Raw genomic sequence first — 21,411 nt, 5'->3', positions numbered from 1 at the left:
CCAAACCATTCTGTGATATGATTCTGTGACTTAAGTATTACATGCTCAGACAAACAGGACAAGCCTGTATATAAACATGAGGACAAACAAATATTTACAGGGAGATTTCATAATCACAGTAGAACACTTCAAAAGCCATTTATACTTCATTAATGTTATGCTTTAAACAAGTTTGCACTTGTATAACATCTGCAAGACTTTTCTGGTAACATAAAACCCACATACAATTATATACAATTTGCGAACAAAATACAAAACTTGTTCCTGATGAAAATGCATTTCTCTCCAATCATTATCTCTTAGAAAACAGTGATTATATATGATCAGCCTCTTCTTGTGACTAGCTTACTCTCTGTCATACGCTAAATACTGTTTTACCAAACATTTCTCAGATACAAACTGAACACTGCAATGGAGCAATAGTTTTTTTTTTTTTTACATGCATGGGCACAAATCATTTTCTGCAGCAAATTTAGTATTTCTTTTACATAGACCAAACCCACTAATTTCATACTCATATTCTACCTGACTCACTGGATCATATCTCACTTGCTATCTGAAAGAATAAGCAGAATACAGAAGTGTGAACAGCATTAGCAAGACCATAAAATGAGAGGAGAGCTTTAACTTTTCCATATGGCTTACAAAGTAAATCAAATTTCTGCTTCAGGCACATAACTGTGTGTGAGTAAATCTACGAATTACAATGCTGGGTGAGTAGCAAAAAGGTGAACATGTTTTTGAGCATTCAAAATGAAGGGAGATAACGAGAACAGTAATGAATACACATGCTATATACACACTTTACAGATCTAGCACTAATGTAAGAGGCTAGCAAGAAGGTTTTGGGTTGTTCTTTTTTTACTTTACACACACATGTAATTAGTAACAGCAACAAGTAAAATTTGTGGACAGAAGTGTAAAAAAAAAAGAGATTACCTATGACAACTCTTTGACATTAGATTCTTTACCTGTGCATAACCTGATGATTCTGTGAAGAATTCTAAAATCTTGCTATCATGGTCACCGTTAACATTTAAAGATTAAACTCATTAGAAATAAAGAATGGTAAAAGAATAACTGCTAAAGTTTCCATGTACTACACTAGACAGATATAAATTAAAGCCAAAGTAGTCAGACCACTGGTAGAGGAAGTTCAGTTAGCAGGTGGCACATCAGTAGAGTAGTCTACAATAAAAGATATTGAATTATTTTAATGTTTAGTCAGGCAAATATGATAGGTATAGGTTCTAATTGTTTTCCTACACTAATTTCACATAGAATCTATTTAAATATGATAGTACTTAAGATTTACCTGTCCCTTTGCTATCAGGTAAGCAACAATCGAAGTATGTCCAAACTGGGCAGCCAGATGAATACAGCTACACCCTTCTCCATCAATTAGCGACGGATCTGCCCCGTATTTCATCAGCTGTACAACCATGGATAAGTGACCCTGTCTAAATGTAACAAAACAGAAAAAGCAAACAACTGAATAACTATATACAGAAAAAATATTGAAATTTGAATACAAGTATCTTTAGCAGTTAATTACACTACCAGAGCTTCTGCACTTTGACTCATACTTTGAAAACAATTGTCATGATCTTATTCTGCAACTGAGTAAGCAAACTCATTCACATGAGCAAATTCTATGCAGCAAATGCATTCATCACTTGCAATTCACCTAAACGTGTTGTACAGTAAGAAGTCAGTCAACAAAACAACCCCAAGTTACCAGTTTGGAAATCTAGTCTACTGTGACTTCTTCCAATCCACATATGAAAGCTGCTATTTTAAGAGATCTCAAACTGGCTACCATACTCTCACTTTTTGTGGGGCATATGGTTTCTCTCTCTACTATTAGAAACAGTAGTGAAATAAAAATAGGAAGAAAAAAGGAAAACTGAAGGCCTACACTTCCTCTACACGACATTAAAAGCTTACACATCTTTTTGGCATAATGAGGACAGGCATATCCTTCTTGTAGAAATGGTGCCTATCTGTCAGTACACAGTTTCTGACATGGGCCAAGAGACCTTTTCAGTCTGTCAGAAGCAGCTTTGGACAATGCTTAACAGAACAGATTACAGCTATGAAGACCAGGAAATTTAGTCAAGCTCTTGTGCTATCAACACAGAACTTGAGTATGATCTGTAACAAAAAGAAATACACAAGCTAAAATCTTTAACAGAGGCTAACAAGCAGGTGCTCATCTTTAGTTAACAAATGATTGATACTTTAAATGTTCTAAAAGCTAATTTTCTAAGTCTCCTTTTGTAGTCTACATCTAAAAATACTAATATGGACAGTGTTCCTTTCCCACCTTTTTCTAGGTGGTTGTCTGAAGGGGCAGCTATTACTCGAAGGCTGTCTTCAATTCTCCCAGCCATACGTAATTCTCAGATCACCTTCTACATCATAAATCTGATTTTAAGTGCATTTTAAAAAAAATCCACACACTGCAAGGGCAGTATCACACAGAACCATTCCAAGCCCCATCCACAAAAGTGTTGCTGAACTTCAGAAGACTGACAAAAATAAGATCTCCAAAGTCAGAGTAAACCAAGGTGACTCTAGACCCTAGTTTTACTTTACTCCTGTTCCTATCATAGCAATCATCTTCCTCTACATCAGAAAGAGGTAAGACAAAAAACTGAATAAGCTGAAAGCTCCTGTAGCTCAAACATACCACACTGACAGTGTGCCCAGTTATCAACAACTGAATTGATTTTTGTGGAGTATGTTATTCCCATAACATATAGCAATTTCATAAATCAATAGGTAATAGATTCAAAGTTAAACAAAAACACAATTTTCCCACCTTGTTGCCCAGTGAAGTGGGGTAGAATTTAAATCTCCTCCAAGCTGATCAACGATAGCACCTTTTGATATGTAGTATCTGGAAAAACAGTAGTCAACATTATTACTTGTCTCGGTTAAACATTAAGGACGTATAAGTAAGCACGTCTGATGTGATGCAAAACTAGCAGAAGACCAGAACTGTTCCTTGCATCCATATAACTTTCCTTTTTAGAGGTCATGCACATACATTAGATTTTCTGCCTTTTTGGTGTGGGATGGGAGAGAAGGGATGCTTCCTACTGTGTTTTAAAAATGCTGCTATTTCCCAGTTTGGTTCTAAGGTAAGACAGAACAATTGCTATACACATTAGTACAAACTGTACTACCACAGAAGTATTTAATAGAATGCATTCTTCTAAAATACTTAGGGGTTAAAAAGAATTCTGAGTTAATGTTAAAAGAATATACTGCTAGAAGACTAGCATATTTAGAGAATTTTGGCTAAATGGCAAAATTACATACGATTCAACTTGCAGTACATGTCATCACTGGAATGGCCCTGCTGAAGTCATTGTTCCACGAGCTCAAGCTTAAGTTATGCATCCACACACGTACTAAGGTTTTTTTATATACTTCTCAATCATTATTAATCAAAGGACAAATGCATCTGAGTATTTAAAAAACACCTAAATGATGGGCTAGAAATTATTTTTCCCCTCAAGAATATTTATAAAAAGATGAGCTATCTGCAGGAACTAAACGAGTTACCCATATTTAACTGCAGCAGGTCATAGTTGTAGTCATTTGTACTGTTTCTGTGAACTGTTTTCATTGTTGTTTTACACAAGACTGGCAATATTACTTTCCCTTTGTGAAAGGAAATGCACACCTTACAAAGAAAGTAAAGTTTTTAAAAAACAGGCCTTCCCAGAAGGCTTCTAGTTCTTCATTCACTACTGTGTGAGTCAAAGGAATAAAAGCTGTTACTAAGAGACCTTTGAAAAGGACTGTCCAGCCATAGATTCCTAAGTCCTTGGACAATTCAAGCAACCTGTGCCTGCTGACTTTGCTTGCAAAATACCTGTCAGGTATACGTGAATGTCCACACAAACTGTCCTTCAAATCCTCAGCATTCAGTTTCTGGCACCTCCATTTCCTTTAAATGTTTCAAGACACAACAAGATAAAGGGCAACAAACAGAACAATTTGGAAAACATTAAGTAACTCCCTTCTTTTTCTTTAGTGCTTATTGATTCAGAGAGTGAAACTTCAAAAACAGCTCAAAAGTTACCTTGAGGAACAGAAACTGAAAAACGTATTAGCTGTACATATCCACAATAAAAACATCCAAAGGAAAAGTCCTTTTATACAGTTGCTTTAGAGCCACCAGACACAATGAATTACCTCAGCAGACTTGCCGAAGTCATACAAACTCAAGTTTGTGTGACAAACAAGATCTGCTCTGATCGATGCAGGACAGTCCACCCCGCTGGTCTCCAACACCAAGGAACAAAATTGCAATATCTCTCTGCTGAAGTTAAGCTTTTGGATTTCTCAGTGTGAACAACCAAAGGTTTTGTGAAAGTCTCGGTCCCACACAGTTGAGAAGTCAAGGCGTATATAAGGTAAAGGGACAACACAATTCTGTTACGGTGAAGTATCAGCTACCGAAGAAGAAATTTGAAAAATACAGTGAGAATCTATTTATTTCCCCCTTGGGAAGGAGTTCCCAAGGAAATGGAAATTTTTGCTAGATAAAAGACAGCACAGAGAAATTCACAGTCAGAGCTTGGATCCATCTCACTGATGTGACAGCCACTCACGGGGAGGTGAACGTTAAACAGATTGTCTTCGTTCAAACACTGGTCCCCGCAGAATATGTCGAGATTCTGCAGAGCAGCAGCACTGCTTTCTGGTGAGTACATTTTATTTAGAAGGAAGAACTTGCAGTTTGACAACCAGGAAAAGACAAGGCGGCGAGCTCCTACCAGATGGTGCATTCAAATAAAATGTTATATTTCCTTACGGGTGTTCTAAGACTAAACTGAGATTTATCACCACATTTCAGTTTTGGTACACATAAATGGTGAGATTTTTCTATAAAATCAGACGGAGTACTTCGTCTCCTTGTCTAGGTAGATCCTGCAGAAGGAATTCTGTGCTTCCTGGTGAAAGGGGGAACTGGATGATTCTATTCTCAGTGAGTCATCTAAGCTTCCATGTTAGAAGATGTCAGGCGTGCAAGTCTTATTCGAGCAACCTACTTACATTCAAAGCAAGCAGATCTGGTAAGAGGTTGCCTTAAGGAGGCACTTCCACTGATCTCCATGTTAGGATCCCTAAGTCTTTGCCAGGCATTTGAAAAACGCCCCAGCTTGCATTCAGTGCTTGTGGAATCAAGTGCACACAGTCACTGTTTCTAGAAGGAGGAAAAGCAGAAGGAAAATCCTTGTCTGGAGGAACTACAGGCAGTAGATAACTGCAGAGTTATAACGCCAATTTTTGTATATTTACAAAATTGTGGTGAAGAGAGACCAATAGATCAGTGTCACGATGAAAAAATTACACTGTGGATGCCTAACACTTATCCCTGATCCTACAGAAAAAAGAAAAGGTTCTGTAATTTTCCTTATATAATATATATGGGTTTCACTGTTACTTATGCCGAATTGCCTGTCTCACAATAGACAGGATGAGGAAATACTGTAAGTAAGAGAATTCTAACTCTAAGCCTGCACTGTCCACAAACTGGTAAGCTACTTCATTGGGAAGATGTTATACAGTCAATACCCAGCAAGCAATATGCTAAGATGTGGTATCTTGCGACCACTTACACTAAATAGACTCTGTCTCTGTGATACCAAGCTCGCTAGCCAACATATTTAATGAAATTAGACATTGCACACAATGGGCACAAATAGCAGAGACTTGGGAAAGATGTGATAGGATCAAACAAAAAGCAAACCATAGAATAATTTCATTCCAAGGAAACAGAATAAACCAGTGTGTCACAAAAGAGTAAGAGAGAGTACAACATGCTGGGCGATAGAAACTGAAGTAAATCAAGACCTCCTAAAGACAGAGGAACTTGGAGTGTAGGAACTGTAGCAGGAGGAATGAATTTCAGACACAGTTAAACACAGCAGCAGTGACGTGCACTCCAGCACACAGCAGGAAGAAGATGCAATGCAGTATGCCACTGAGACGCATCAAGCAGAAACAAGAGCTTTGACATATTGATGAGGAAAAAGGAAGAATTAGACACATCACATTTAAGAATATGCATTTGTCAGGGCTCCCATTAAAATAACTTGAAAGAGATATGGCTGGTACAGTTAAAGTTTTGCTGAACTAATATTCTCAGAACAAGTTTTGCACTCAAATGTAGGTGAAGAGATCTCCCTAAGATATAAAAAAGACCTAACTGGAAATTCAGATCGAGGTTTAAGCACAGACTTTCATCTACCTCAATCTGACATTTTGATTTTGAACCACCCATCAGCTCAATATAATTGCCATGGCAGGAAATTGTTATCAACACACTTGGAGCGGGAGAGGGGAAAAGGTAAAAAATAAATCGCATGCTAACATAATTATTTCAAAAATTTACTTTCAAAAGAAGACTAGTGGGGAATTTAAAATTTGGTCCTATTTTACTCTGTGAATGACAGAAAGTTCCCAAGCAGTTTTATTTGGCCAGGGTTGTTTTGTTTGTTTTGGGTTTGGTTTTGCTGGCTTTGTGGTTCTTGTGAGGTTTTTTTTGGTTGGTTGGTTTATTTCTTTTTAAGTTGTCATAATCAAGTCATTGTCAATGACTTGATAGTCATAATCAAGTATCCTACAGGCAGGTGCACTGCACTGTGAAGCTAATAAAAAAATTATACATAAATTAATACAGAAAGATCAACTACAATATAGGCCTATTTTTTCAAATGCCTCGTGACATAGTGATGTTTTTCAGTTATGATAGTTGGCCCAATACCATTCACTTTTCAGACCTTACAGAGTCATATCAATTGAGGTGGAATATCTGTAATACAAATACATCTTCCAACTGCTCAAATAAGATGAACAATTCATTGCAAATAACTCATTATGCATAAAGATGGATAAAAAAGTGAGCTCAAAAAATATATATAAATATATATTATATAAAGGAAACCAGCTACCTGAAAAATGTTATGCATTTTAGTTATTTCACAGCAAGTTGTAAGATGCTAGCCCTAAAGACCCAGGACAATCCAGAAGGAAAATGGAATGAAAAGGCAGAAAACAATAGGGTCTAAAATACACTCTCAACGAAAAGGTTATTTAGGTAAACCAGGGTCCTGCATGACTTTTGAAAGAGGCTCTCTTTCAGCATGCCAGAAAGCACATTGGTTACCCATCTTACAATGAAAGGAAGATGCCAAATGCAGAATTACAGTTTCCACAATAAGCTTCTACCCACAATGAAGACATAAAACCTGTTATCTGCTGCGTAAAAGAAATAATAATAATAAAAAAATCTTTCAGAAACATGTAATTACTTCACAGAATCATTTAGTTTGGAAGGGACCTTGGGAAATCATCTAGTCTAACCATCCCTGATCAATGCATATAGAAAAACGTCGCCTGGGACCATGTCCAGTTGGGTTTTGAGTATCTCCAAGGATGACGACTTCACAACTTCTCTGGGCAACCAGTGGCAGTGCTCAGTCACCCACATAGTAAAATCCTGCTTCCTGATGTTTACATGGAATTTCACACATTCCAATTTTTGCCCTCTGCCTCTTGTCTTGCCCCTGGGCACTCCTGAGAAAAACCTGGCTCTGTCTCCTTCACTCCCTCCCATCAGATATTTATATACATTGATAAGATTCCAGGTATTGTGTATTACCAGGTATTATATTACCAAGTATCTCAGGTACTCATGTACATGGATAAGATCCTCCTTGAGGTTCTTACATACATTGACAAGATAAGCCTTCTCTTCTCTAGGCTAAGAAGTCAAAACTCTTGCAGCCTTCTCCTCAGGTCAGATGTTCCAGCCCCTTAACCATCTTTGTGACCCTGCACTGAACTCACACCAGTAAGTCCGTTATCTTTCTTGCAAAGGGGAACCCACGACTTCACACAGATGTCCAGCTTCAGTTGTTGAGTAGAGACGAAGGATCACCTCCCTCAATATGCTGGCAATGTTTTTCTTAACGAGGCCAGCACATCACTGATCTTTGTTTGCCGCAAGGACGCACAGCTGGTTCACAGTCAGCTTCCTGTCCACCAGGTCCTTCTTGTCAGACCTAAATCTTTATCTATCTAAACCTTCTTCTAAGAAAACTGTATCAGGACACAAAGTCCTTTAAAAACAAGATGGGAAACATGAACTTGAGATCTTCTAGAAACAAAACATGTGGTCTGATGAAGGTGCTGGTGACAGACACAGATGGGGAGAACATGCTTAAATAAAGATGTTTTGAGATTGTTTTTATGTGTAAGCACACATTCACTACTAAGAAGTGATTTGAAAGTGGACTGACTGAAGATGTGTAGTTTATGTCAGATATTCTAGACACCTGCTGATTCAATATTTTGTGTATTTAGATTTAACTTCATGTACTTAATTTATTATTTTGTTACTGGTAGAGAAAAAAAAAAAACCATGTTCTATAGACACTCATGACTGTAGAACAGCAATTACTAAGAATTATCCATTCAGGATTTAAGATCTCCATGTTCCAAGAGATAATAATAGGCTTTAAAACATAGTCTCAAATATTATGCTTCAGATTTTATAAATTGAAAAGCAAAAAAATGCCCCAAATCCCACAGCTCCCACTATTAAAGATTTTGTTATTCCTTGAAAGGAGAGGTGCTGCAATATTACCTTTTGTGTGTTTCTAAAATGCAAAGAATTTATTTATAAAGTCAGAACTTCTTGAAATGCTCAATGAAGTAGGAATTGCCCTTTGCAACTATTAATCTTCCTTATTCAAAAAATGTTCACTAGCATCTAGCATCAAACTTCCCCTCTTCAAAAAAGAAACTTGGTATTTCAATAAGTATACCATAGTATAAGGAAACTGCATGTGCAGCTGAATAGCTGTTCCACAAGGTTATCTCATCTGAGAAGAGTCTGAGCTGGTCTTCTGGACACATAACAGGTGTTATTTCTGTTAAGTGTGCCATCGAAACATTGGCGCCAAAACTTTCCCTCCTCCCCCAAATTTCAAGACCAAAAATTGAGACTGTAAAAGACTTAAGACTATTTAACACCTCAAAAAAAAGAAAACAACATTTTTAAGGGACATGATTAGTTTATGTTTGACTTAAAGCATAATACATACTTCACCAGATCTATCCTGTTGTTGATTGCGGCCCAGTGGAGAAGCGTTACATTTTCTTTGTCTGGTTGTCGTACATCATAACCCGCTTCCACCAACTCTCTACATCGTTCGTATATTCCATACCTTGAAGAAGAAAACAAGATTTTTCAAAGCGGTTACCTTCGATAAAAATGCACTTGGGAAACACCTTACAATCACGATACTAAAGCTTCAACAGAAGAGAAATGAAAAAACTTTACTTTCTGTTTCTGTATGATTACAGATCTCTTGCAACCAGAAGCTTCCACTGGCAGAAGTTATGTTAATCAATTCATGATTTTACAGAAAACTTGTCTCCCCAGCAAACTATACAGCAGAGTGAAACATCGATCAGTAGTGTACCAAATATAAATAAAACTCTCCCCAAGGACTCCTCTACACCTCTTTCGCCCACTGCTGTTGTCCTTCCTTTCCATCTCTCGGAGACCAAAAGAGCTTAGCCAACTGATTTGACAGTATCTTCCTAAAATTCAGCAGATGACAAGACCATCAGGTCAATTACAAACACTGACAGAACTCAAACACTTCCCATTTTTCTTCTCAGATAGCAAACAGCAACCTTCCTGATATTAGTTAGCCCTGTTTTCTTTTGTATACCACTTCAAAACTCCACGCTTCAATATGAAAATAATTTTTTCATTAAAGATGACTATTAAAAGTGAGCTACCATCATCTGAACAAAAAATTCTGCATACATTTTGAAAGTTGAAACAAATCAGGCAGCATAAACATCACGTAGGCATCTAATGTAGGACTAACTCCAACATTAAATGATGTTTGTCTTGATGCTTACACTGTTTTACCACCTATTTTTAGTGGGAACAAAAGCAATGTAGAAAGGCGAGTAAAGATTACATTTCATCATTGTACAACCCAGAAGGATTTCTCAAGGCTCAAGCAGGAGACTGATGGGTGGGCACACCTTGAAATCAAGATCAATGTCTTGTGACATCCAACTTCTGCTACAGTGGAATTTTAACAGCCTCTCAAAGTTGGAATTTAAGCATGTTTTCCTTATGCTGCTTCTGTGTTCTACTTTCTGCAGAACAGACAGCCTTAGACAACTTAAGGTCCTTTTGCTTCACTTGCTCAGCTTGTGTAACTGATGCAGGGAGCTGTTTCCCAGGGCAGTTATCACTCTTCTTCTTTCACGCATTTGAATGGATCCTCAGTCTGGACAGCTCCCATACTGAAACTTCAAATGACTCAAGTTAACAAATCTCAGGAATGCTTTCCAAGCCTATCACAAAACAGTTTGGAAAGGACCTTAAACCATTCTGTGATTCTAAGACTTAATAATATGCAAGCAGCTAGACAAGATGCACATACTCAAACACAGATTTGAGACACTGGCAGGAAGACTGATAATATGCCTCAAGATTGGCCAGATTTAAACCTATGTCCCAAGTTCCAGACTAGATCAGCAAGGTGGCCTCACGAGTACCTATTAGAATGGCTTGACCTGTACCATTCCTAACTTCTCACCCTGCTCCCCAGCTGAAAGGGCTGCTGAAACAGGTTAGAACTACTAAAGGCAAGTCAGCCAAGAACAAGGAGTGAGAAGAGACAGTAGTCGAGATGGAAGAAAGGAGGACTTCTGAAAGCAAGACAGAAAACCTAAGAAATTATTGACCTAAACCCCCGCTATTGCATTTAACAGTCACCAGCTAAAAAAATTTCACAGTACTACCTAAGGCTGAGTTTAGCTGATTCTTGCCCTGCTTAAATAAGTAGTACTACAAAACAAGTAGAGTATTAATATAATTCCTAAGTTATTGGAAAGATCCAGAGAACAAAATAATGCTAACTTCTATAAAGTGTAAGACACAATCATGTAAATCTTTCATGCAATGGATTAGGATTTCCCTTACATATAATGGTTTTGGATGGGACGAAGATAACTTTCTACTTAGTAGTTCCTATGCGGCTGGGTTTCGGATTTGCGAGCAAAATGGTGTTAATAACACACCCATGTTTTAGCTATTTCTGAGCAGGGCTTACACAAGGTCAAGGCCCTTCCTGTTTCTCACAGTGTCCCACCACTGAGAAGGCTGGGGGTGCACAGCCAGGACAGCCGAGCCCAACTGGTTATCCCATAAAAGGGATATCCCATTTCATGTGGCACTGTGCTTAGCAATAAAATCTGGAGGGAAGGAGGAGAGAGGGTGACATTTAGAGGCATCGCGTTTGCCTTCCCAATTAACTGTTACATGTGATGGAGCCTCGCCATTCTGGATATGGCTGAACACCTGTGTGCCAAGGGGAAGTAGTGAATGAAATCCTTGTTTTGCTTTGCTTGTGTAGCTTTTTTCCCTGCCCCCCTATAAAACTGTCTTCATCTCGACCCAAAAAGAGTTCCCACTTTTACCCTTCTGATGCATTTTCCCATCCCATTGGGCAGCAGTGAGCAAGTGGCTACATGGGGCTAACCTGCCTACCGGGGTTACCCCACAACATTGCTATTGGTCAGCTATGGCACACCCTACAAATGATTTAGGTGAATGTCCTGTAAAGTTAACAACACAACCCTCCTTGAAAGTAACCTCCAATACCTAGTCAAGTTTTTGTTAGACCAAGAGTCCAAGATAGGTATAACCAACCAGCACTGTTACAGTCTTTGGGGAGATGGGGGAGGGAGGGGTTTGTTCTTTGGGGGACATATTTTATTTAAAGTAAATCTCTAGTCTTACAGAAAATGTGATGCTGCTTCCCAAAGAACTTTGCTCAAGAGATATGAAAATAAAGAAGAGCTGTGGCAAGCACGCGAGTCGACTCTGCAGTCTGTTGAGGCAGTATGCTGTTGCCAGTGCCCCTGCAGAAGCCCCAAGAGGATACTCTAATTATGCTCCACTGATGTTTACAAACACCACACTCCAGAATTCACCCATGGGCTGCTGTGGGGCCTAGGCACAGAGTGCTGCATGGGTTCAGATACAACAAGGAGTAGTAGGAATGGATTCCTTCTCCAGGATTAGCATCATAGACTTCCCCACCTCCCATCAGAAAGTGAACTCTAAGTCACAGGTACTTCCTACAGCTTGGCTGCAAAATAAATCATGAAGCTCTGCAACACATCAGAAGATCCAAACAAGAGTTTTTCCAAAAGTTATAATGAGGTATATAGCAATTTTTTATTTCAGACACCATCAGTTTGTCTGTTCCTAGCAATTTATTTAGGTATCTTGAACTCAATCATAACTGATTACAAAAGGTGTAACACACAAAGTATAATTCAATAACTCTTCAATTTATTAAATTCTCACAAGAGCACTTAAGTATCTAGACAGACAAAACCTGCCTGGCAAAAAAGGTTAGGAATTTACAATGATTTGCTCCTCTTCCTGGAAACAGCAGGCTCTCTACACTAACACACTGAACCTGATGCCGTCGTGGTTTCTTAAGCTCTGTCCTAGGAATGCAGCACTCCTCTCTCACATACTACCTACAGTCATCAATTTGCTGCAGCTGACTTCACCCTGCCTCCTCCAAAGGTTCACGACACACTGTTAGATTACAAAATGAGAAAGTCATCCATTTCAGACACTCAGCATAATCATGCTTATAATGTTGTTACAAAGGGCTCTTTGCCCTTCAAGAGAGAGGAATGGGGGAAAAGATTCAAATCCTCACAAGAGACTGGTGTATTAACCAAACAAATTTCCAGCATCTGGGTGAATTCTAGAGGGTGATGCATGAACATCAACATGGAATATAATGGAAGCATACTTTTGAGCTTGCCTTGTCTGAAAGAAATGGGATTAGTTCTTCCAGGACAAAAATACCCTTGTGCAAGCTCATTTCACTATCACAGTCTCTAAACCATTTCTATAACTAACCTGTTACATTCTATTTGTCATTGTAGGTTAAAGATATTCTGAATTTAATACTTTCAAAAACAGCATCCTAGAAGGCTTTTGCATTTTAAATTCGTAATCCATTTCTTAATCTTTTGTCTGCAAGCACATCGGCTCTTGGAAATAGACACTGCCAGCTCTGCTGCATGATTAACAGAAAATTTGGCCACAACACTAGGAAGGAATCTCTCTTCAGTGAGCACATCACCATGCCAACAAACAGTAGGTAAGCCAGTCGCTCTCTCCCTCATCTAGCTATCAAAGCTGTTTTAACTGGAAATGCATTTAGAAGAAAAAAGATCTTTTGCCTCTTGAAGACGCATTCCCATGAATGACGGTGGTTAAATAATAACAAAACCATTCACACATTCTCATGTTTTCTGTGTTAAACAGCAAGATAGTTTTATTTTCAACAGCAAAGCAATAATGGTTCATCAAGCAGCTCTCAGAGTTAACAGTGATGTTGAGAGACAAGAGAAATTCAGCTCTTGCATGTGTTCCGAACACTGCATTGTCACAGTTGTGGCTACCTTACTAGTGTGGTTAAAAAAAAAAAATCCCCTGCCCTTTCCATGTGAACTTCAGCTTCATTTCAGTTTCAGCAATATAATCAAACTCCACAGGCACAAATGACCAAGCATAAAGGATGTGCACCTGTGTCACAGTCTGCTCACCCTCTCCTGTGAGTAGCTGAAAAAAGCCAGGAGTAAATGTCACTTTGGTCAACATTCATGAAATTGAATTCTTACATACATACCCTATTTTTTTCTGATCAGTTACCCTATGAATGATGAGAAATAGTGAAGAAAAAAGCATGTTCTCAAATGTATGTAACCATTTTTTTTCCTGAGCAAGACTCAGCATATTTCATGCTGCGCTGTTTCACAATGCACACGACTTCATTCTGAACGATCTCAGTGAATAAAACTAACAGAAAAGTTAATCTTGCAATAATGAAATCGTAACACTTGAGCACAAGAAATCAATCTTCCAGAAGCCACAAAAGCATTTGCTAATATCAATGTTTAATGCCCATGTTCATAACGGCTATTTAACATCCTTTCAGAATAGCTGGAATCTGCTCAAGCTCACTACAAGCAGAAGGTGCCTATTCACTCTCAACGGAACCGAAAAATCACAATGTAAGAATCCGTGTCTCAGACTTTGCTCTCCTAGTCATAACCCATCATATACTTCTCTACCTGTGAACATGAGACACTTTTCCTTAGTTTCACGGCTTAAATGATTTCAAACAAAACAAAGGCAGCACCTTTAAGTTATTATGTTAAACACAGCAGCCTTCCCAAGACATCATACTCAAAGTTAGAACTCCAGCCTTGGATGACACAGAGCTACTGGTGCCAGAAGCAATAGAAATAAACATACCAAACGCACATCCATTAAATGTCACTTTTAAATCACTTGTGACTTTGTGGGGGTTTTTTTGTTTGTTTGTTGGTTTGGGGGGGGGAGGGGTGTTGTTTGTTTTTTGGTTTTTTACAAGACTCCAAGACTCCATTGCCTTGCAGCTCCTGTGAGAACACTGAATGATATCACGGCAACAGAGGCAGTACACAGCCCACCCTCCAATTTTGTAGAGACAAAAGAAATTCAAAGACTTTCTATGCAGTTGTAGGTGAAGTACTTCAGTGTCAGCATGCAGTGTTCCTCCACTGCAACAGCAAAGGCAAGAAAGCACCATTTTTTTTCCCCTACTGCTTTGAAAACAGATTTTTCAAACACATATGAGTGGCCTACTTCTGCTTTCAGAAACACAGTGGAAACTTCACATGAACTAAACAATACTGCTCTAACCAAATACAAGATGGCAAGAGACTGCACACACGTTGTGACGTCTGCAAGTTGAAGGGCTAAGACAGCACTTCTTTTAACGCTAGCTAGATGCCCTTGGACACATATAACAAAGCCAATGAAGAGAGTCCTTTATACCAATAGATACTAAAGCCAAATATGATTTTTACTCCAGCACAAATTTTCTGCAAAATAAACAGAGAGCAAGAGTATTTCTGGTGGAGGCCTAGGCATGCTTTATACATCTGTGGGACAATTTATAAGGGAACATAATGGGAAAAAAATACAAATACCGAGAAACTCTTTGCAATAAGAACACCAGCTGAACTGCTCTTTTTTATACAAAGTCTTAATATGATTGTAAGAGGTTATTAGATTTGTAGCTCATAGCGTATGAGCATGTTAATTTAATAAGTGTTCAGTCTACAGACTAGGGAAGACAAAGCACACAAACAGTTCAACAAGATATGAAACAATGAACAAATAACTTCTGGGAAAATGCACAAAGCTTGCAAGCTCCTATTCTCCCTTGCTGAAGAACACAAAAACAAATGCATTATTTTTAGTAAAACTCTTATTTCTCTGTGATTAACTGCCAATAAACTAAACATCTCAAAACAGAATTCTACAGTCAAACAGCATATGTGAAGTACAGATGAGTTTTAAGCCTTTTCATCTTATTTTTCATCATCTTTAAAGTTTAAGTTGCCCATTCTCATGTATGTTGCAATAATATAACTAGTTACTTCCACAGAAGAAACTTAATAATGCAGCACATCAAATACTGCAAGAACAACGATTACGAAAAAAATGAAATGACTGACTAGCTACTCGTGTCACGTGACTAAATGCTTCTAGCTCAGATTATCACAAATTTAATAGCAAACAATTCTATGCTACAGCAAAGTGCACCTTCTATGTGTCAGGAAGCCTGTAATTTAAGTGTCCTTACATGAAATGCCAAATCATTTTGGATGACAGATCAGTTTGACTTTTTTTTTTAAATAGAGGAAGATACACAACTTCATTATTGTAACTAGCTATCAGACCACTTGAGACCAACAGACTTTCACTTAACTAATAGTGAGCACCCAGCTACCATCTGACTATCCCACTAAAACACCTGTTATACTCTCTTGGGGAAGTTTTGAAGTCTATTGAAAAAAATAACTGCGCTGTTGATCCCATGCTGAATATACATGTCTGACCTGGGGGGGAGGAACCACCCAAACCACACCTAAACGAAGAGACTGAAAATAATTCTTACTCTGTGTTGCTACGTTCTGCTCGAACTTAGTGAACTGCTTCGGGAGGGGAGTTCTGGGAGACAGATGAACAGCCCTTTTTTATAAAACTCTGTGCCATCTTACTTACATCAGCACTGAACTTAAAAAGTAAACAAAGCCAGCAGATATTTTAATATAAGCGAATATTGATTTTTGAGGACAAGTGGTAGAGGATAAGATCACATATTTTTCTTATATATAAAATGGATTATATTTCTACAGAAGTGAATAACAAGATCAGTTTAACAGGAACTCTGTCTTTTTACTAACACTGAATTAATATATTTGCAGCATTATTTTATTGCAAGCCTTATGATAATTGGCAGGTTTCTTTTCTGCTCTAAAACTCAGAAATTTTGCCCTTTAAGACAGCTTTTTTATAACACATGGCCTTCAAATCCTAGTAAACACTTAAAATAAAGGTGAGTTCTCCCTCATGAGGGAAGAGCTGTCTGGTTACAACTTGATCATATACCCATGCTGACAGTCCCCCTTCCCTGTGGTATTAACCATTAGGGCTATATTAAACTATAGTCCTCTGTGGTGAGATGTCATCCTCTCTGAAAAACACATCTCACCATGACTAGGAAGGAACAAAACGGATAACTCGCAGCCTTGCTTAATCTTGGGGTTTTTTTTATGAGACCAGAAAAGAACTGTAACAACTCAGCTGAAAGCACAAATCAGCCTGAATTTGAGGGCTGATGCGGAGGGTGGGATGGGGGGAAGAAGTGTTTTGGTGTTCCAAACATGCAATGAGCATACCTGCTTCCATTCCTGTAACTTGTAAAACCACTTCTGGTGTCATATTTCCACATTTTTAAGCAACAGCTAGTTTGATGCTATGCCATTATTTTAATTTCTAAAAATCCCCTAATATAAGGATTATAGGTTGCAGTATTACTGTTACTTAAAGCTACAATCCCAGAGTCAGTCAACGTCTATTTCAGGCAGTTTAACTCCTCAGAACAAGAAGTGAAGGAAAGTACATTCTTCCTAAACCTAAATGGTGCCTGTCTCACATGCAGAGCTGCAAAGCTGCTTTCAGTTGGAGATGACAACTCTCAGGAAAACAGGAAATAAAAATTTTCTTTTAAGGAAAAGGCAAATAGCTCAGCAAGACACATAATCGTTTACACATTTAAATTAACAATACAAGAAAAATAATTTTAGAAAACTTTCTATCATCTTTGCTCACTGAAGAAACATGCAGTGGTGGTGGTTTCTGAAGGATAAAAATGGCAAGCTAAACAGTAGTGTCGTGACAATTCCTCAGAAAGCCTGTGAGATAGTATGTACTACAGGGCTGTAGAAGACAAATGCATATGATTCGTCTGCATTAAGAACACAACTATTAAATTTGTACACGGTTTACTCCTACAATCCTTTCACAGCAGAAACTCAGTTTCACATCAGCACTGAAACTGCAGAATCAGAGACAGTGAAGGAAATTACATAGACACATCCCTTCTAACCTATTAATGGTGTCAACAGATCAGGGAAACCCTCGTGTTTGCCTATCAGTGTTGCCCACTTACCTCTTAATCATCACCTACAGAAAATAAACATCTGCATGTTCTCTTCCAACAATCTGTCCAGCAACCACCTATGTTTACAACTTACCATAATTCCTCCCACATATTTTCATACAATGCTTATAAACTCGTGCTTCTCAAATCTTCCACTACTGTACCTACAAATACAGTTCGCTTTTCACTTGATGCAAATTAAGAAAAAGTAAAATGGATTCTCTTAACCAACACAGACAAATCTAACACACCAAACCAAACTTACTGTGTGGCTTTGACAATGTCCCAAGTGCTGTAATCATCAATGTGGCTTTTCCGTCCAAGAGATTCACTATATCCATGGTTGTAATGGCTTTGAGGCTTTATTTCCTGAAAAAGACAAACTTACTATTAGAACACCAAAATAGGCGAATTACTAAAGGTTCTCAGAAAAAAATAAATTGTGTAAGCAAAGCTGAAAACAGTACCCAGATCAATATACTATAAAACTTCCTAAATCTGAGGGTGGTAAGCTGACTGGCCATATTCCTACATGTTGCAAAGCAGGCCACTGTACTCCCTAGTACATATTTCAAACAACTTCCAGAATCACCACTTGTAATAGCAGAGATTTGCCAAATCCCATGCTGGGGTATTTTTATAGAATGTTAACAAAAAGTAACAGCAATTTTTGTTTGTTTAGGTTTTTTTATTGGGGGAAGGAGGAATTATTTATTGGGTTTATATATGCAATATAGCATAGCTGAAAAAGCTACTGCCATAAACTGACCAAGTCTCACTCTGCTAGTACAAATAAATGTTATATTTCAAAGAGCATCATCAAATACCTTCTAGAAAAGTAAGTAGTTGGGAATGATTAATACCAATGATTAGAACCTATTGATACTTTATTGATTCTTCAACTTGAGTCGCAGCTTCAGAGGTGACCTATGTATGTTTAACCTATGGGTCTCAAAAATAAACAGCATGACGATGACCTGATCTTCATCAGACACTGCTCCCTACAAACTTATTCTTTTGGAGAATGGCAACACTTCAACCCTTAATGCTTCCCTTGGTGGAATCTATATTAAAACGCTGTACTGACAGATCACTAGGGCAGCAATACACCATTTTTCTTTATAAAATACACACATGAGAAAGTGTGCTCAGAAAGCTGTAATTGAATGATGAATTTTATACAGCTTCTAGACAATTTACCATTTGTTATAAATACCATAGCCAATTGCCTCTGTCTCAACCGTGCAATTCAGCACAGCTACATAAAAAAAAGTATGAGAACTGCAGCAGTGAAGCAAAAAAAGAAGCAAGCTCTTTGAAAGTCCTAAAAATGCCTTTCAATTGATTTTATTAAAATGTGTGATTAACTTTTATTCACTTTTCCCCAACACATAGTTCCAGGAGCAGAAATTTTGTTTTGTTAATCTATGTCTGGAAACACTTTTAAACACCTTATGAAAGGTGTTCAATTAAGATTCCAACTTCCACATACTTATTAAAATGAGTGATCAACTTTTCCATTATTACACCAGACAGTTGGGTTTTTTTTTTAAATAAAGATATCCTTAACAAGGATTTGCAGTCACAAATCCCCACCTTCTCTCCCAAGAGGCATATGTTACCCGCTAGCTTAAGTGGCTAAGAGACATATTATGGAGAGGTAGACTCCCTATTGCCAGATGAGCAGGTCTCCCCATTTCTCATGATGTCTCAGCTGTGCAATAGTGTCTGCAAAAGGAGCTCTTGGTCATACTGAGAAGTAGCTTCTTACTGTGTCCAGTTGTGGCTCCTCAGCCAGTGTTTTCTAGCTTCCTACAGCAACATTAACCAGCTCTTTGCTGACTGCAGTGGGAGTTTAAATACTGAACTTGCATGCAATCACCTGAATTGCCCCCTCACTCAGTCTGGAGTTCACTCATCTCGGCTGTATAAACACAATGCCCTCCTCTAACTGGATGCTGGTAATGAAATCGGTCATAAATTTTTCTCATTAGTGTTATTTTAAAAGGTATTTCTACCCTAAAATCATTATCTCTTTTAAAGAAGAAAAAAATACTTAAGTACGAAGACCACATTTTAAATATCTATTTCCAGATTTCAACATAAAGTGCCACTTAAACAGAATTGTAAAAACTTATACCAGTTATACACTTGGAGTGAACTACCAAGGAGGTAGTCTAGTTGCAAATCCCAAAACCCTCAATCTTAATTTCAAAAATCAAGTAACTTTAATTGAACATGTCTGTATTTGTTACATACAATGTACCTATTTCAAACAGGGAAAAAAAAATCACATTATGAGCAATTCTAATGCTTTAAGTACATTTTGTAGTACTAAATTAGTCATTTATATAGTTAGAACATTTATGACATTTTATACATTAAGAAATCTTTCAAGAAACTCAAGTGTTTAGGGCTTTAAAATTTGAACATAGTAACACTGAGAACCAGAGTAGCAAAAGTCTTTGTTTTCCAAATAGGTTTATTCTTATGAATAGATTTTTCTTCAGAAAAATTTTTCAATTTCACACAGTAACCATGTACCCTGCCGATCACTTCTTTTCTTGACCACAGTGCTGGCATTCATTTTTTCTTTCTACGCCTGAAAAAACTTAACTAGAGTAACCAATTAAGCACTGCCAGCCCAGCAGGAAGGTTGTTCTGCTGCCATCTCCTCAGGAGACAACCTGAAAGCGTCACAGGGCACCTGCTGTCAGCCAAATCGCACATTACAACCAATTCTTGCACTATCCAGAAACAGCTTCACTCTCTTTTTGAAGAAGGCAACAGCTTAAGCAAGGCAATGACACTACCCTTACCTTTTAAAAATATATCATTTTTAATCTCCCTTTGTACTGATAGCATCTCTCAGCTACTCTCTTTACGCAGAAACTTTAAAGTGTTGTTTTATTAACGCAAAATAACACGTGATTAAGAAGTTTGATTTGAATTGATGGCACAAAATGAGTAAGCAAAACACAGTTCTCTCCTCCTTTTCTCCCAGTACTTACAATCCATTTGTTTAAACACAATCTAACAGCTAAAGACTCACAATAAATACAAACTTAAAGTGAACCCTGTGTTTCCCGATTCACTAAGAGAGTTGAGGTTGTATTCTACATTTTAAAACAACTGAAACAATCTCTAAAATCCTGAAAGGTATATGAACATCAACCTCCAGCATCATGCTGCATAGTCTTCTAGCCACAGTGTGAACTATAGAAAAAGAGATGGCTTTAGATTTGCCTGAAAATAAGATGCAAATACTGCTCATTTTCGAAGTAAATAATTTAAGACAAATTCCAGGAAAGCATATCAAATCTGAATCCTCACTCAATACAGTCAGTTCTCTGAGCCTGGACACGGATTCCCAATCTTCAAAATTTATCACTCAGTGTTATGTACGCAACTTGACAGTTGGCTCATAGTAGCATGCTATTACCAGGGCCATCCTCCAGGATCTAACTCTTACCTCGCATTGTTTATGATTGTGGTCTGCAGAGTAACTTTTGGCTTCCTAAGACAACAATCTGCCAGGCGTCAAGGTAAGAGAACCTGGATTTCTGAATCACAGCAATACTTGATTCAGCCAGTGATAGGTGATTTGGACCAAGTCACTGCCAACAGTGCTGTTAGCTTAGCTGACAAGGCAAAATACGAGGGGCAAGGCACCAGACAGGAACAGAAGAGAGCTTCTTCATTCCTAAAGATTTTTTCCAGGGTTCTGAAAATCCTGTGCAGGGCTAGGGCACAGTACTAT

At 38.0% G+C, this 21,411-nt stretch overlaps 1 protein-coding gene across 1 annotated transcript; it reads right to left on the bottom strand.

Annotated features, from left to right (window-relative positions):
- Nucleotides 1-1,315: 1,315 nt before the first annotated feature.
- LOC104514965 (palmitoyltransferase ZDHHC17-like) lies at nt 1,316-18,020 on the bottom strand (the record flags this gene model as incomplete). The annotated part of the gene is made up of 4 exons (XM_010158786.1): nt 1,316-1,460; nt 2,825-2,902; nt 9,132-9,254; nt 17,917-18,020. Coding segments are annotated over 4 exons (450 nt in total), but the record flags the coding sequence as incomplete, so codon positions are not given.
- Nucleotides 18,021-21,411: the final 3,391 nt, after the last annotated feature.

Source organism: Eurypyga helias, unplaced genomic scaffold (assembly GCF_000690775.1).
Source record: "Eurypyga helias isolate BGI_N326 unplaced genomic scaffold, ASM69077v1 scaffold10259, whole genome shotgun sequence".
In the NCBI taxonomy this organism is placed as follows: Eukaryota; Metazoa; Chordata; class Aves; order Eurypygiformes; family Eurypygidae; genus Eurypyga; species Eurypyga helias.
This window is presented reverse-complemented; position numbering and strand designations above follow the sequence as displayed.